A 17411-nucleotide genomic window follows, 5' to 3' on the forward strand; every position below is an offset into this window, starting at 1 on the left:
TATACATATGTACATGTTTTAATTAAATATTATTTTTTCAAATATGCTGTGAAGCATGGTTATTCTTGTAAAAATTGTTTTATCATCCCTTCAAGCTCAATTCTTCCACAGTCCAATTAGCAACACTATTGCACCTAATGAAGATGATGATGATGATGTCCCAACACAACAGGATGTGATACAACTATCGGGTGTGACACAACCACAGGATGTGACACGACCACAGGATGGGCCACCACTACTGGATGCACCACTCTCGACTTGACGACCACAACAGGATGCTCCACAACCACGACAGGATGATGATGATGTAAAATACCAGGTGCAGCCTGCACACAATGTGGTAAATTCGATGTTAAGTAAAGGATGAAAGAAAAAATGAAGACTGCGAACTTAAAGAAATACATTTTATTCGGAAGCAAATATTAACTTAGTTGGTGGTATAAAACGCAACTGAATTTGTTTGGATCTGCAGTTGAGTTTTATAGTTTGAAAGAAAACCTGAAGTCTTTAAGAAAATTACAAAAAAAAAAACATAATTCTATATCAATTGGTAATGACCGCAAAAATGCAGATGGGTAATAGTTGCATGGTAAGAATGAAGGCTAACCACATATGAAGTACAAATTGCTTACCAATATTTTTTCATGTATCACGTCAAAAATAATTATCAGAATATTCGGTTTTTGCATGTACATATCTTAATTATGTTTTTTTTTTAACATAATTGCATTATACATATGTACATATACTTATTTTACAAGTACAAATTATTTATTTGCTAGTGTGTCAAGATACAAATTATTTAAATTTCTTAAATATTAGATAAATTTATATAGAAACTTAGGTAATTTGTAACTGCATTTATTACAATTAGCGAACGTCAGCAGGCTTTTACAATTTCGTCAATCACCTGCACTGCTGTGCACTTTTTTAAGTTTTTAGAAAACTTCTTTTCAAATTTCTTTTGTTGCTTCTCTGTTAATTCTTCAACACCACATTTGGCAGCATATTTTTTTAAGACACGTTTTTTAAGCTTCTCCAAGGCAATACCGTCATTATTCTTTCGTACAATTTTATCTAACACCACACTCCATTCGAAATCATCGCTGGTTTCTGCGTTCGCTTCTAATGCTGTATCATTGGCAACCGCTTCGGCGATTTCTGCTTCATGGACATCATTCTTTTTCTTCTTTGACTTCTTTCTGGCAGGTTCGTTGGTTCCATTTGATGCAGCTGCTACAGCGGTTTCTTCGTCAATTTCCAGCTTCTTTGATTTTTTCTTTTTTGTTTTAGCACTTTCAACGTTTACGCCTTCCTCTTCTTGTGTCTTTCCATTTTCTTTTTTATTCTTTTTGGATTTTTTCTTTACAGGCTCTTCGCTTTCAGTTTCCTCAGTTGCTTCTCGTTTTACACCATTCTGTTTAGGATTATCTTCCTTCTTCGCAGCTGCTGCGGCATTCTCTTCTTGCTTCGCTAATTTCATCTTTTCCTGCTCTTTTTCGAGGACATTCCAAACTTCTGCCACCAAGCGCACTGGCATTCGCATACAATTTTTTGCAAAGTTTTGGAATTTTGCCTTTTTCCTCGGCACATTGTCGAGACTCTGTAAGCGTTCAAATGCACTACGTGCCTGCTCGCTTAGCTTGTATTCATTCGAATCAAGTATAGCACGTATGATGTCCATCCAATTTTCTTGCTTTTTGGCACCACTGTTCTTGGCTTCTTTATGCACATAATCTTTACCGGAATATTTCTGTATTTCCGTGATACATTTAGTGTGCGCAACATACTCTTCTGCACGAAAATCTTTAAGACAATCCATACATGAAACATTCTTCGTAGCACCCCGGCATTTCGTATTGTAGTGTTTCTCTACAGATGGTTTTTTAACAGATTCCCCGCAGTGATTGCAAGTGAAGAAGACCATTGTGATTTTAACGTTTAATTTATTTGTATTTTTATTAGAAAATAACAAAATACATAAAAGTTTTACACCGGTGAGCGATGAAAAAAATGAACCCAAACAAATCACACGTGCTGAACTCGGCAGGTTGCCATATCGGCTATTAGAAACAGCTGTTCTGTATATTCCAAACAAATTTTCAGTGGCAGTCAAACTGTTATAGTCGGTTTCACAGGCAGTGTTTTTTCACAGTTTAACCCGAAAGTGATGAAATTGAATTAACATTTTTTAATGATTTATTTTTTAGCACATTTTTTAAGTTTTCTTTTTGTGGTAACATAATTATAATAAATAAAGTTATTAATTCAGTTTGCAACACATTAGTCTACATTGTCCTTTACAATATTCCAATTAGAATTTTGGTATCACAGGCAGCTGGTGGTTTACGTCTGTGTATGTGGAAAGTACCGTTGTGAAATTTTTTGTTTTCAAAAATTATAAAAGGTCTCAAATTGATTTAAATAGTGTAATTTTTGTAAACTGTTTATTGTTAAAAGTGGAAAACATACAAAACTGCAGATATTTATTAAAGCGTCGTAAATTTAGGTGAGCCGTAATTTTAATAAACTACCATAGAGTTCTCAAAAAGTTTTGTCAAGTCTTCTTTACTTTGCTCCCGCGGTGCTAATTTCGTTATACGTTCCTGTGGCAAAGTGCCCTCCACCAGTGCTGGAATGTCCTTGCTACTAAATCCTAAAGCTTTCAATCCATTTTCAATACCTGCACGTTGCATAAACGTCCGTACGGTATCTGCTAAAATATTGCCGGCATCATCTAATTTTGCATTGTTGGTATGCCCGCCAAGCATTTGCGCCGCTTCTAAATGACGTTCTGGACATGCAGGTGCGGTAAACTGAAATACAGCTGGTGCGCTGATGACAACGGATAAGCCGTGTGGAACAATTGCATGCGAATCGGCGTAGCCTTCAGGACGAAACTGGCGTACGTTTCCCGATATGGGATAAGACAAGCCATGACAAAGATGTACACCAGCGTTACCGAAACCTACACCAGCCATAGTGGATGCTAGATGCATGCGAGAACGAGCTTCTATATTGTCGGGCTGATAAATGGCGTCAAGGAAATTTCCACGTATTATTTGTAGCGCATAGCGCGCCCAAACATCTGAGATAGGATTACGGCCTTGGTAGGGTGGTCGTAAACTAGGGTCAACAGGTGCCGGGCCACGTTCACGATAGTCAACGGCGGTGAAACTTTCGAGGGCATGACAGAAAACGTCGAACCCACAAAAAGCGGTGACACGTTCGGGTTGCGTAAGAGTATGAAGCGGGTCGATTAAAGCTTGAGTAAGAATTACGAATTATAAAAAATAATAAGAAATGTTTGTAAAATATAATTCGTTACATACCTAATTTGGGTTTAAGAAATTTACTTGAAATTCCCGTTTTAGCGTGTAACCTTTTGTAATCGAAAATAGCTACACCGGTAGTCTCTGAACCGGTGCCCGAAGTTGTCGGTAACGCGATCAACGGTTTCAAGTTAACATTAATCTGTTTAAAAAAAATCAACTTAATTAATAATTTTAAGAAATGCTTTTGATAATACCTCTTTGCCCCTACCAATCGGCTGATTCACATAATCCAAAAATTCTGCGTCCTTATCACAAGAAAATAAATTGGCCACTTTGCAAGTATCAATTACAGAGCCACCGCCTATTGCTACAAACGCATCAAATTGTTTTCCCCTTGCGAAGGTCGCAGCATCCCATAAACTAGCATCAGTCGGTTCAACGCGTGTTTTATCATATACTTCAAATTGTATGCCATGACGGCTGAGCGAATCAAAGGCTGTGCTTACACTAGGTAATTTGGCAACATTAACATCGGTAACCAAACAAACGGACTTTGCACCCCAGCTGCGTAGATCTGCACCAAGTTCGGCTGAAACACCTGGTCCAAAACGTACCGTGGATGATGACATCTGCAAGTACACATTTTTTTTAGAACACATTTTTTTTAGAGATATGGAGTCTCCACCTCAAACGCGTATTCCATTTTGCCGGTTTGAGTGCCAGCTGCCACTTGCGCTGCGCCCGAACTGTATCCATGCGAATGTGCCGGGCAGCTACAACTAGTTAATGTTATTTAATTAAAATAAAGTAAATTTACACTGAAGTCCAGTATATATTTTTTGTAAATACTTACGATTTGCTAGCTATAGCGTGCATTAAATTAATTGCATTTTTTCGCGACATTTTTCCTAACCGAAATTGAATAATACTTGTTTACTAAATAAACGATCAGCTGCTCAGTGAGACTGATAAGACATTCAATTGACGTGCGCGCGAAGCCGTTGGGGTTGGTTTTGCAAACTCGATCATGGCGCCCAACGAATTTATACTATTAAAATTATATATATATTTATATATAAGAACTTGTTTGAGATCGCTTGCGAGAGTGTTTTTGACTCTCTGTATATGTCTTTTTTGTTTAATTTTTAGCACATTACCATCATGGAGAATATGGAGCTCTCTTTTACTTTTGACGAGTTCAATTATGAGCGTGATTTTACTGCCGATAACTTCGAATTTGAATGTTTATGGGCTGAGTATGCCGAAGAGATGCAGCGGGTTGATGAATTCGTAGACTTAGAGCAACGATTTGCCAAACAGTTGACAATATCGGACACATCTTAAAATAATATATACTTCAAATACATTAACAGCATGTTTTGCAGAGCAAAGGTATTTAGTTAATTTTTCTAATATATTATATCTTATTGATTTATTTTTATATATTTTAGCAAGTGCTTACGTTAATAAATATTTAAAATGTGCAGTAAAACTGTTCTAAAACAGTGCAAATAACCAGTTGTCATCATATCGACATTCATGGCTTCAATTTGTATATATATTTTTTCAAAAAATCTCATGGGTTTTACTTTTGTATACCAAATGCATCAATGTTCGCATTAATGTTTTGTATTTTTTTTTTGTGCAAATGTATAATACATTTGAGAAATGTACACATCTACATATAATATATATGTCAGTATGTGTGTATTACCTCTACAAATTGCCGTTGGGACATTTAAATTATTTTACACCTCTCAAATGTATATTATCACTTAAATCGTCTTTGTAAAAAAATATTAGTATAAACCTGTACTTACATGTTTAGCGTTAATTTTTAAAACAAATATTTTACAAGTTTGTCATATGACGCCAACTTGCCAAAGTAATGGTATCGGTATTTTTGTATTTCAAGTTTTATTTAACATTTTTAACCCAATCATATGTGCGATACAACCTACCAATTATTTGTTTAAATCTTTACATACGTTTTCGGTCACTAAATGGCTTCTTATATTGCATATGACTACATTTTATGAATATTTTTATTATGTTCGATTACAAAAATGACGTGTCTATAATTGGCAGCATTATATGTGTGTTCTCTCGTTAAGATTTTCGTAATCGAAATTACATACATAAATATCTTCATTCAAACGAACAGCATGCAACTTATTCAACTCCCTTTTTATATGAGTTACTAAATTTTTTTAAGTATTTAATTTTTACTCGTAGTATCATTCTCTATTTTTTGGTACAAAAACTAAGCTATATTATTTAGCAAATTTACAACCCTCTCATTTTGTAGTTTGAGGGAAATGTATTAATCACTAAAAATTCTTTCGCATAAATTGAGCTTTCGATTAAAAGTGCATTTAATAACATAAATTTAAAAAAGCAAGTCTTTAATCAAAAATTAAAAATATTTTATTATCTATTTTAAAAAACCATATTACACCCTTTTTTTTGCTAAAAACCCTTAAAAATGGAATAATTGTTCGAAGAATACACTATAATATAATATACTCATCGGAAAAAACTGTTTAAGTAACTCGATAGTCGTCTGTCAATGCTATTACACTGTAAAATTTCTAAGTAACTTAATCTCAAAATGCTGTCTGGGAAGTATTTAAAAGACCTACACTCATCTACATACATATGTATATACATTGATTACTTATTGATTGTAAACATATTATAGATCACAGTTTGTTTTTTGTGAGCATTTATTTATTTTTTACTATCTTGTTTTTTCTAATTATATTTAAAATAAATTAAATTGCTTTTATAAACTTTGTAACCCAATTTTATTATATCAATAAATATTAAAAAAAAAATTATAAAAATCCGAAATTTTTTTCCGTTATTACACTATTTATTGTTTCCCGTTTTGTGTTTGTAAATGTTTTATAGAAGTCGTGCTTTGTCGACTTTATAAATTATTGTTATAAATAATTAGTTAATATTTGTGTTTAAAAAACGTTAATTTGTTAAATAACATTTATTTTGCATTCGAATATATATTTACTTCACATTGTCTCTTCTTTTCTTCTTCTAAAGAAGAACCCAAAAACGAAATAAATAAATATTAAATTTCTTTATAACATTGTTTTCGAAATATAAAACTTCCTAAGGCGTTAAAATTTACTTTGTACTTGAGATATTTATACCCTGAACAGACTAAACTAAGTTTGACACAAAGAAGGCTACCCAGAAGGTTAAATGTCGTGATGAGCTTGGTCGATTTAGTCATGTTTGTCCGTCAATCTGTATGTACACAAAATAGTCCGTCAGTTTTTGAGCTATCAATCTGAAATTTTGCACATTTTGGGAATCCTTTTTATTTGATGATTTAGTATTGATTATTATCCAAGATACCTCTACAAACTCCGAACAAATTGTTCTGATCGGACAACTAGAACATATAAGTGGTATTCAAACTGATGGATGAAATTCAAGACTGTAGGAAATTCATTTTATTTGACAAGATATCTTCATGAAATTTGGCGTAGATTAATGTCGAATACTCTGCTATAATATTTAAACTTATTGTTCAGACCGGACAACTATAGCATATAATTGCCATACAAATTGACCAATCAAAATTAAGATACAAATCTTTTTATACCCTTTTATGCTATAAGTAATGCATCTGGGAAGGATTTTATAGCTTTGGTTAAACCGAATTAAATGCTTTTTTTGTTTTATTTAATTCCTTTCCAATCTTACTTTTGCTATCGGATACCACATCTGTCAAGTGGCCGCTTTTATTGGTCACAGCAAAATGGATCGAGGTTTTTTGACACACATTGTCCTTTTCCAATAACCACAAAACATATAAAGGAAGAAGACAGTGGTAGTTAATTCTTGAAGAACTGTTTGCCCAGACAATGTACATAGCTTTTTCTTCACATCAGACGTCAGAAAAAATGTTTGTTGCAGAAACATAATAGTTTGATACGCTGTTTAACATGATTTGTCGTTTGATTGAAACCAATAACTGTCAGCCGTTTTTCCATTATGGAGGGCTTTGAACTCTGCTTCTACACATCCTAAAATTTGCAGCAAATGATCCCTCCAAATACTTTCCGCAAATAAAACAGCATTGTATATTGTTTTTACCTTTTCTCGAAAATCGAAGTTTTTATTAAAATTCTTCACTAGCGACTGTAACTGTAGTACATAAAATGTCTCCTTCGATTGTTAATTTAATTGGTACACGCGAACATGAATCTCGAGAAAAGTTTTATATAAATTTTCTTTGTGTGTAAATTATATTTATTTTTAAAATTAACCAATTTAATTTACTCCAAATTTATTTAAAAAAAAAAGCTTCGTTAAAAAATAATTTAATTTTTTTCACTTAAGCAATGCTTGGATAGCATTGCTTATGCGCTTGAAAATACAATATATAGCAAAGAACTTAATTGTATGTATATACATATATATACTGTGTGTATGTATGTGTACATATACATATAAACTAATGTAAAAAAAATATTGTGGAAGAGTTTTGTAGTATAAATGTTCCTTTCAGATAGTAAACAGCTTCAAAGTGTTGTTTGTATGTATATAAGATTTCACTTAAACATATATTACAGAAAACATTTATCGTATTTATAGTTAATATGTATATATCAATTATATATATAGTGTATATAGTAAAATTTACGTTTAATCATTCACCAAAATGCAGTTTAATGTTTTATGTCTTTTTAAAATAATTTTTTCTAGATATAAAAACGCCAGCTGCTGGATGTTAGCTTTGTGCTAATAGCACTTAGTATAATCTATTTTGTAGGACTGTGTTAAAATTTTGAAAAAAAAAATTTTCTGTATTCCAAAAATTTCCAACGATGGCACTAAGTTTTTAATATGCAAATAAGTTTTTCAGCTGGACGCATTGTTATTTTGTGTTTATGTCTAGCATTTACGTTTGATTTATTATTTTTTATATATTTTTTATATTGAGTTAATTGTAATTCTTTAAATTTTAGACTTTTTAATTGAAATGCATACCGTTACTTTGTTAAAGTAAATTATATTTTTTTTTTGTTTTTGTTCACTCTCTGCCATTGCTCGTTTTTGTTAGTTGTTGTTAGATGTTAGTCATGTTTGGGAATCGAAAAAAATGTGTAGCCAACTGTTTTCAGTTATTCTATTTCCCGTTTTTAAACTTAGTTAAGTACTATTATTTAGCAAAGTAGAATATTTTATTTGTATTTAAGTTTAATTCGGTATTAATACTTTGTTCCCGCCGTCTTACGAATTTCACATGATTTTTATTTTTTTATTTCAGTTTTGTTTTTGTTTTTCGTTTATTGTGTGTATGTGGTGTCTTTTTGTTTTATTTGTGTTTTGCATTTTACTATTTTTCATGTTTTTCTTTTAAATATATATTTTGTTTTTGCTTAAAATTAAAACATTTTAATAACAAGTGATTGTGTTGTTGAGTCGGTTTCAACTGCCATTCCCGTTTCACATATACATTCAAACATACCCAGCAGCTAATAGCTGTGAGTCTGTGCGGCGCTCCCAATTTACATACATATATATGTATGTGTGTGCGCGTACTTGTGCTCGACTTTATTGTTTTAGACCTGATTGATTGGCGCATAACGATGCACCTTGGGTATCTTCGGCTCCTTCACTTTCGGCTTGATTTCTTCCGAGAGTTTCTGATAGACAATCGAATTGTTTGAGGAGGCCAACAAGGCCATGCGATAACGTTCGCCACGCTTGCGCAAGACAATTGATACAATCTTGACGAGAACCAACATGAGTATAAGCAGACATGTGATGATCACAATAATAGGTATGAGGAATTTATAGCCTTCGTAGTAGATGCGTCCACGCTCAATAATGATTTCCTCTTCAGGATCATTTTCGCTCGAGTCGTCACCGTTCATTAAGAATTTGTCTGTAAGGCAATTAGAGAAAAATATGTGTTATACCGAAAAATTCAATTGCCTTCGATTGATTAAAAATTCGAAATTGGAATACTTACTCAACAGGAATTGATCTTTGGTTTCCTTGCTTAGATCCACGTCTTCGACACGCACACCAAAGTCGTGTAACTTCGTAATGTCAATCTTCTTTTCGCTTTCATCCTTGTTATGCTTCTTATCATTATCATTTTCATCATCATCATCGTCATCATCCTCATCGTCTTCATCCTCATCATACTCGCTATCGTTTTCTTCACCTTCGTCATCTTCATCTTTGTCCTCTTCGGCTGTGTTCTCATCCTCTTCAGCGCTCTCATCATCCAAATTGCCGGCAATCACCACATCACTCTTCTCTGTGTCCTTCAGTATTTTATGTTTATATGTTTTGGTATTCTCCACAATCTTCCACAAACTCTTTGCATCGCTGTCTAGTTCTTTGTCTGCTTGTTCGATACGTTTTTCCAAGCTCTTCTGTGTTGGCTTGCTTATTGTGCCCTCTTCTTGATGGCGACACACCTCATGCGCCAACGCGGCCCAATCGGCATGTGGCTGGTATTCGACAAGGCTTGCATCACCCTCAAGCTCAGCATGTGTCGGCAATTTGTTCGGTCCCAGGTAGGGTCTAAGCGATACATAGCTGATGAAGTCTTGGAAGTCGTCGCTACACTTGAGTGGATTGTGTGCAATGTCCAAAGTGTGTAGATTCTTAAAGCTGCGCACATCACCGGACGATATACGTTTGATTTGATTGGATGAGGCATTGAAGCTGCGCAGAGTATCGTAGAATTTATATTTACGGCCCATGCCAAACTGATTCTCAGATAGTAGTGAAGACAGCTCACAATCGCTAACATCCAATTCTTGTAGTTTTGCCAGCGGCATAAAGAGACGCACAGACAATTTGCGTATTGGATTACCAGCAAGATTCAACTTCGTCAATTCATTGTTATTCATGAAGAGTAACTCATCGAGGCGTGCAATGAGATTATTGCTCAAATCCAGCTCGGTTAACTTGTTGAGGCTGATGAAAGTGTCACGTTCCAAATTATTAATATTGTTCCAGGCAAGTTTCAGCGTTGCCAAATGTGGCATTGTGGAGAATGTCTTGTGGCCGAGTGCGCCAATAGCGCAATTCGAGATGTCTAAGAAGTAAACGGTGAATAGACCGTTGTAACTGAGGAAACCATCGGTTGGTAATTGGCTAAGACGTGGGTTGTCATTCAAACGTATGACATCCAATTCGGAATTCTTGTAGAAAATCATGCTGGATACTTGATCCAAGTCGTTGATAGACAAATCAATGTGACGCAAACGTTTCAGTGCCAAGAAAGAGTCCGCTTGAATTTTCGTAATACCATTACCCTTGAGATTAAGATTGGTCAGACCAGTCATGCGGTCGAACATGCCGTGGTGAACGTGTTTAATGTTGTTAAAGCTCAAATCGAGTTGCTGCAGATCATCGTTACCAAAGTGCAAGTCGCCGGTAATGGAGTTGTATTTAAGATGTAAAATAGCGAGCGTTGTACGATTGAAGACGTTGGCTGGTAGAGTTTTCAAAGCATTGTACGACAAATCCAATTCTTCAATGGTTTCTACAGAATCAAAGACATGTTCGGGAATCTTTTCCAAATTGTTCTGCGATAGATTAATGTAGACGACATTGGAGAGTTTAGAAAATGCTTGTGGATGCAATTCCATCAGATTGTTACGTGACAAGTCCAGCTCCTCAATGCTCGAGGACTGTAAAAAGCAAGCGGAAAAAGACATTACAATTATATGAACCTTAAATTGCATGTGTTATTATTACTTACATTCAATAGGAAATGTACGTTAGACATAACGCTCAAGTCATTGCCTGAGATGGTCAACAAACGCAATTTCTTATTCTTGGAGAAAGTATTTGGATTGATGACTGTCAAACCGACATTTGTCAAATTTACTGAGTACAGCTCGTCCAAACCATGGAAGGCATCGGAATGTAAAAATTCAATGGTGCAATTGGAGATTTTAATGGATGATACATATTTAAGACCCATCTGCAGGAAGAATTCTGGACCCAATAATATGGGATATTTTGGACCGACATCGGTCACAATCAAATCGGTAATGTCTGAACCGAATTTCTGTGTTTCGGGATCAAAACGACTGCAAGTCGCTACCAAATAGCTATTGACATTGCGTGCGCAAACGCAATATCTTGGGCACGGCACATTCTGATTGTAAACGATCTCTTCCTCATCATTGATATCATCCTCATCAGCGTCATCATCATCGTCAACGTCGTAGTCATCTTCGTCTAAGCTTTCGATTTTCTTTGCGCTTTGCTGTTGTTTGTTGTCGAAAATTTGTGTATCGTCTTTAGGCTTGGAAGATGACTTCGCAAATTTTTGAGGTTAGTTATGCATTGGAAAGGGCGTACAAATGTGATATTGAGACTTACCGTTTTTTCTTCCTTAATCGGCTTCATTTCCACTTTCTTGCTGTTCTTTGCTGCCGTATTGACCGCTCTATTAGGCTTGACAGTTGTGCTGCTACCGCTCTTCGCTTTCTGCGTGGATTCTGTGAGGGCTACTTCATCATCATAGTTATAGTCATCATCATAATCATCAGTATCATAATCATAATAGTTCTCTTCACTCTTATTACTTGTGACGGTGGCATTCTCCGTCTTCAATTTATTAGGCAACATTTTATTGAATCTATATGTATAAAAAAATGAAAACAAGTGCGGTCAAGTGCGTTCAATTTACTCGCTGTACTTGTATATGTAAAAGTGTTCGGCTTGCTTACCTTGGATCATCGGCAAGTGCTACGCTATGTTTCGATGCCTCGATCAAATCGTTAAGCGTCTCATCGCTCATCTGCTGCTGCTCGGCCGATTCATTATCTTCGTAGAGCGCGTTATTTAGCTCACCGCCAAGTTGTTGATGCTGTGCAGTTGCTGCCAACTTTTTAGCTTGCTTTGTTGTTTCTGTCGTTGTTGTTGTGGAGCTGATTGGTATCTCCTTAACTTTAGGTGTGGATATTTTAATACCAAGCTCCTTGGAATGCGCCCACTTCGATGCCTCCTCCTTGTCCACATCACTCAAGAGATTGTACTTCTCAGCCGCGAAATCAGCCGGCGGCAGGGTGCTGGTAAATGTCTGCTGGACGGCGCCTAGCGCGAGTAGCACTAGTAACACCAGTGCATGCTGGTTGCCCATCGTGTGTACACTGAAAGTAAATAGCATAATTTTCCCAATTATATTTGATATATAGGTAGGCGTAATTAAATCTCTTCTAAACTAAAAATAACAGCTAAAATTATTGATATCAATCATTTTGCTCAAATTGCGTTTTAAGTAAAATGCCTAAAATTAATATGCTTATTTGCTAAATACCTCTCTTACATTAATTTTTTTGCACTCAAATCTATAAATATTTTATTTGCTTAGTATTTGTTATTTTTGCTACGCGCTCTGGTTTTTGTAGGCGTTTTTTGTTTTGCGGTCGCATCAATGTTATTCTAACTAAATTATGTAATTATCTATATGCATAAGTATACATCTACCGGTAGCGGATACACGGGAGGGGTTTTCGGGTTGATAAAATTTTCCAAGCGTATAAATATTTTGGTCGGAAGTAGCTGCGTTTTTGAATATTTTTAGATTTTTTTTTCATAAAATATCTAATCACATTTCAAGGATAATTGTTCAAAAAAAATTTGTTTTCTGTTTTTCAAATCGGCAGATGTAAGTGTCAATAAATGGTATATTAAACCACATTCTATAATATATTAAGCTTCAATGTCATAGTATTAGTCCATGTTTTCTTCAACATCTGCTGTTACAAAATTCTCTTCCAGATAACAATAATCCATCAAAAGCATCCCCCCTTACCGAAATTCTGGATTCGCCCTTGATATCTATACATATGTAGTTATGTGTGTGTGTATGTGATTAGGTCTACATGCATTTTTGCATGTATCTTTTGTCTAACTTTTTCAAAACTCATAAACAAGTCGCCGCACGTATCTCGCTAACTACGCGAGATTACTTCTGTCAAAAGCTGTGATGTGAGTCTCTGGAAATTGTTTATATGTATGTTATTTGTATTCATTTGCTTCAGTTGTGTCTTCGCTACACATGCAAAATAGTTGTCTGATTGTCATTAAAAACCTGATTAGAATTTGCTTTAAATGCTAATGAAGATTTCTCTATTAATGATTTAGGGAGTATGTTAGACTGCAAAAATCGGCTTGTGCCGAGCAATAAGTATAAAATGTTTGATAATTCAAGATAACAAGTACTTTTTTGTCATATTATATCATCACTCCTTTACTTTACTAAAGTATCATTTATTTTATACCATGTGAACAAATTTGAACCGGACTGGCAAGAAAAAAATTTTTTTGCCTTTAAATACAATATGCAAGCTTGTCAATGCTTAATTAAATTTTTCATACACTTGCCTTAGCTGCGTTGGCTAACTGTGCCTTTAGCGAAAATTGTGTTTTTTCGAAAAAATAAATACAATACAATTTTTTTTTAAATTCCGATGTTGCGATTTTGGCATAGATGTTTGGGATTATAAATTATAAATTTACAATTTTATTTTTTAATTTGAATGCGTTAATTTTAACAACAAAAAAACAATTTTTTTTAATTCTTAATTATATGCTTGGAATTTAAATGTTTCTTTTTTATTTCTCAATCCGGTACTCGGATTTAAAATTAAATAAATTTTGTTTCCTATTTTTAATCCGGTATGTGGGTTTCAAAATTTTTTTATTCCCGTTTTTAGGATAACAAAATAATTAAAAAACATTTAATTCAAATGTTAACTCAATTATTATTTTTTAATCATTTTTTGCAACCCTACCCAAAACATTAACCGAAATGTGTAGAATCGAAACATAAGAGTTGATAAGTTCCTCTGCTGCCAACACAACAATTTTCAAGTACTGTTTCTCTGACTTTTTTAATGTTATCGCCATTAGCAGAGGTGTATGGATCTTGTTTTCATATTTAAAATAATATTTTTATACCCTAAAAGTTGTTTATTAAGTTTGGCACAGTATTTCTAACACTCGGAAGGAAACGTCGGAGAGCCTATGATATATATATACAAGTATACAGTATATATATATATAAGTGATTACCATCACTAGCTGAGCCCAAGAAGCTGCTCCTTTCTCGGAACCGAAGATATCGGTCTTTTTTCACTTTTCTATTTCCTATTTTAATGGATTGTAGAATCATATATTTCGAATTGATTTGTTACTAAAATTCATTTGCGCATATTTATGTCACATTTTTAAACAGCCTTTTCAACTGCAATCTATATTTAATTTCCGTGAGCAAAGTTGCTTGTCTTGTCTTGCTGTTGTCAACCTCATAAGGCAATTTCCACTTTTAAATAAACAATTTTATGCTCAGTACAAAAATATGTGCATAAATGCTTAACAAATTGAGAAACCAGTTTATTTAAAAGGTTGTTATTTGTTTTGTTTTTACTTTTATTAAGAGTGTTTCCTTAATTGTTTGAAGTTGTATTAAAGAAATGTGTCTTGTAAAGAAAACAACATTAAATATAAAATAATTTTTTTAAATATATCTGGTTGTGGTTGTTGCGATTTGAAATTTCGTATACGTCCTTTTCTTCTCAAGAAGCTGCTCATTTGTCGGAACCGTCGATATCGCACTACTATAGCATATAGCTGCCATACAAACTGATCGATCAAAATCATGTCCTGTATAGAAAGGAAATATCAAGTTCTGTACGTTTTTATTTAGGAAGGGTAATTTAGCTTCACGTTTTTTTTCTGGTATTAAGCTAATATGAATTTCATTTTGTTTTTAATTCAAATTAAAATCTAAAAATTTAGGAATAAAAACAGATGCATGTTTCGAATGTATGATTTCGATGTTTAGACTTTGGACTTTGTTGTATCTTTAACTAATTCATTTAGATATAATGCTTTTATTCATATTATAACTGATTAACACGTACATGTCTATAATTCACACCTTACATTTTTGCTGACAATTTACTTACATATGTACGAGTATATACGTACATGTGTAAATGTTTATAATTGTGTAATTATTATGACTGTTTGCATTATTCTTTCTATTTAGCGGTGTGATGCCAAGCTAAATGAGGTGTTTAAAGGAGCTGATACGTAGCTGTACGAAAATACGTACATGCATACATATATATTCTATTTATGTATATATATATATATATAATAGGGGGACTAAAAAAACTTAAATTTTTGTTGTAAATTCTGGTTTTAAAATTTTTCATATTATTGTTAATATTAATAGTATTAAAAGCTCAAACTTTACCGGAAGTTTTTTTGTCGGACAATGTTATCACAGTATTTAAGAAAAAAAATTTAAAAAAAATTTTTTTTGGACCCACCCTAATATACATAAGCCTAATGCATTTTTATTGTTTGCACATTGTAATAAACACTCTTAATCACGATAAGTATATACAGTTATAAGTGGTGCATTTGTGAGTGCAATATCCATATACACACACATTTATACAAACATACCGACATGTGATGCTGATTATTGTATACCATAAATTGTATGCAAATAAATGCATTTCACACCTACGCAAATTCAACGTCGCGACAGCGCGTTTAAAGTCATTTTCAACTCGTTTCGTATAAGTTCGACTTTTTGCTGCCTTTAAGTAACGACATTGGATTAGCACCTTTTCATAGCCTGGCTGGCACGACTGGCGCGCCGACCAAGGTGTCTGCCATTAAAACAGACAAGAGAGTTCAACGTTGTTGTCATACAAAATTGTCTATAAAATTTCTGTATGTTCCGACTTTCAGTTGACTGACAAATATTCGAGTATTGCACAAACATTTTGTCTATATGCAAATTCGTGATGATTGTATGTATGCTTGTGTATGTATGTATAGGTTCACAAGTTTATGCATATTGGCTTTGGCGACAGGCGGCGCCGTATTTAACTACGTAATTTGCATGATCATTGCATTCACTTATGCAGTAGATTTCCTCAATCCTAGCACATACCATTATAGTCGGAGACATGATAAGCAATTTTGGGCACTGGTTGGCCTTATTTATGCATAGATAGTACAATTTTTTTTTCCAATCGGTACTAAAATTGATATTGGATATACTGATTCTGGGTTGAGGAAACAAATTTTTTTTTTAAGCTGCACTTTTACTTCTGTGCGACAGGTCTTAAGAGCTTTTATCCACTTGTAAGTTTCAAAAAATCGATTTTTGGTTTTACATATGTATATATCAAATGTACATATATTTGACAATATTCTCCGAAAATTTGAAGTTAATCCGACAAATTGTTTAGGAGATGTCAACATAATCTAACATTTTTCAACTTAGCAATCGGTTGCGGAAACTTTAAACGTTTTTTTTCAAAACGCTGTTTTCAGAGTCAGCGAAGTTGAAGAGTTTCTCCGAAACGGCTGGACCGATCGACTTCAAATCTTCACACGGCCTTCTTAGATATACATATGTATTTGTCAGGTAATGATTGAAATAATAAGATTTTGAATAATAATTTCGGCTTTTTAAGCAAAAATTGATTTTTTTTTGGTATGCTGCCATTTTGTCAAAAATCAAAATTTTGACTTATCTTTCGATCATTACCTGTTCTCATCTATTGTAATAATACTTTTTTTTCGGTTTTCAGATTTGAAATAATTTACGCCGATAAATCCTCCGCACCGCCAGACACCTTTTTTCGATGGTCCTCCTGTAGATCGGAGACGGGATTAAAGAAACCTAAATTTCTGCAAAATGCATCACCGATTTTTAAAGTAAATAAAATTCAAAAAACGCATATTACTTTTATTTTTAAGTTAAAGAATTTATATATATTTATAAAACGCCCCTTCAAAAAATTTTTTTTCCAAAAACGCATTTTTTTCTGACTATCAAGTGCATATAACCTCTAAATGACTTCTAATCGAAACCGAATTTTATAATTCACATTTTTATACGTTGTGTTACCGATTGAGAGGAGAAAACCGGAAAAATACCTTTCATTCGTTGTTAAGGACCATCCTAATTAGCGCTAAAGTAACTACCTCTGTTGTCATAATGACAAAAACAGCAAATGAATAATAATAATACTAACTAAAATATAACTAACTACATATATAAACAGTATTTAGCTAGCCTTTGTGTTA

At 33.7% G+C, this 17411-nt stretch overlaps 3 protein-coding genes and 1 long non-coding RNA gene across 6 annotated transcripts in view; 1 reads left to right on the top strand and 3 right to left on the bottom strand.

The window, feature by feature from the left end:
* Positions 1-393: 393 nt before the first annotated feature.
* On the bottom strand, positions 394-2060 carry LOC106627833 (uncharacterized protein C16C10.8). The gene has a single exon (XM_014248113.3). It carries the CDS (start codon positions 1928-1930, stop codon positions 884-886), a length of 1047 nt encoding a protein of 348 aa, XP_014103588.2. The 5' UTR covers positions 1931-2060; the 3' UTR covers positions 394-883.
* Positions 2061-2298: 238 nt separating this feature from the next.
* LOC106627826 (uncharacterized) lies at positions 2299-4917 on the top strand. Its single transcript, XR_001331172.3, has 3 exons — positions 2299-2512; positions 4428-4670; positions 4730-4917. It is a non-coding gene; the product is annotated as an uncharacterized lncRNA (long non-coding RNA).
* On the bottom strand, positions 2419-4300 carry T3dh (Type III alcohol dehydrogenase). Its single transcript, XM_014248103.3, has 5 exons — positions 4132-4300; positions 3964-4057; positions 3533-3907; positions 3336-3477; positions 2419-3268 (listed from the first exon to the last, which is right to left on the bottom strand). The coding sequence occupies exons 1-5, from the start codon at positions 4179-4181 to the stop codon at positions 2526-2528; spliced, it is 1404 nt and encodes a 467-aa protein (XP_014103578.2). The 5' UTR covers positions 4182-4300; the 3' UTR covers positions 2419-2525.
* A 2466-nt stretch (positions 4918-7383) lies between the features above and the next one.
* Positions 7384-17411, bottom strand: part of Gp150 (glycoprotein 150) — a 42847-nt gene continuing 32819 nt past the window's right edge. For all 3 annotated transcript variants that reach the window (XM_014248183.3, XM_014248182.3, XM_036369949.2), the window contains exons 3-7: positions 12017-12439; positions 11667-11925; positions 11038-11601; positions 9286-10966; positions 7384-9198 (exon numbers count right to left, since the gene is read on the bottom strand). In XM_014248183.3, coding sequence (XP_014103658.2) covers positions 8873-9198; positions 9286-10966; positions 11038-11601; positions 11667-11925; positions 12017-12429 — 3243 coding nt within the window. In that variant the 5' untranslated portion in view covers positions 12430-12439 and the 3' untranslated portion in view covers positions 7384-8872. The remainder of the gene's footprint in view (positions 9199-9285; positions 10967-11037; positions 11602-11666; positions 11926-12016; positions 12440-17411) is intronic.

The sequence above is a fragment of the Bactrocera oleae genome, chromosome 4 (assembly GCF_042242935.1).
Source record: "Bactrocera oleae isolate idBacOlea1 chromosome 4, idBacOlea1, whole genome shotgun sequence".
Lineage (NCBI taxonomy): Eukaryota > Metazoa > Arthropoda > Insecta > Diptera > Tephritidae > Bactrocera > Bactrocera oleae.

Coding starts and splice junctions, on each gene's coding strand:
- LOC106627833 (XM_014248113.3), bottom strand. CDS start 1,930: ATGGTCTTCTTCACTTGCAATCACTGCGGGGAATCTGTTAAAAAACCA.
- T3dh (XM_014248103.3), bottom strand. CDS start 4,181: ATGTCGCGAAAAAATGCAATTAATTTAATGCACGCTATAGCTAGCAAA. Junction 3,908..3,963: donor AAATGGAATACGCGTTTGAG/GTGGAGACTCCA, acceptor GTGTACTTGCAG/ATGTCATCATCCACGGTACG. Junction 3,269..3,335: donor ATTTCTTAAACCCAAATTAG/GTATGTAACGAA, acceptor TTCTTACTCAAG/CTTTAATCGACCCGCTTCAT.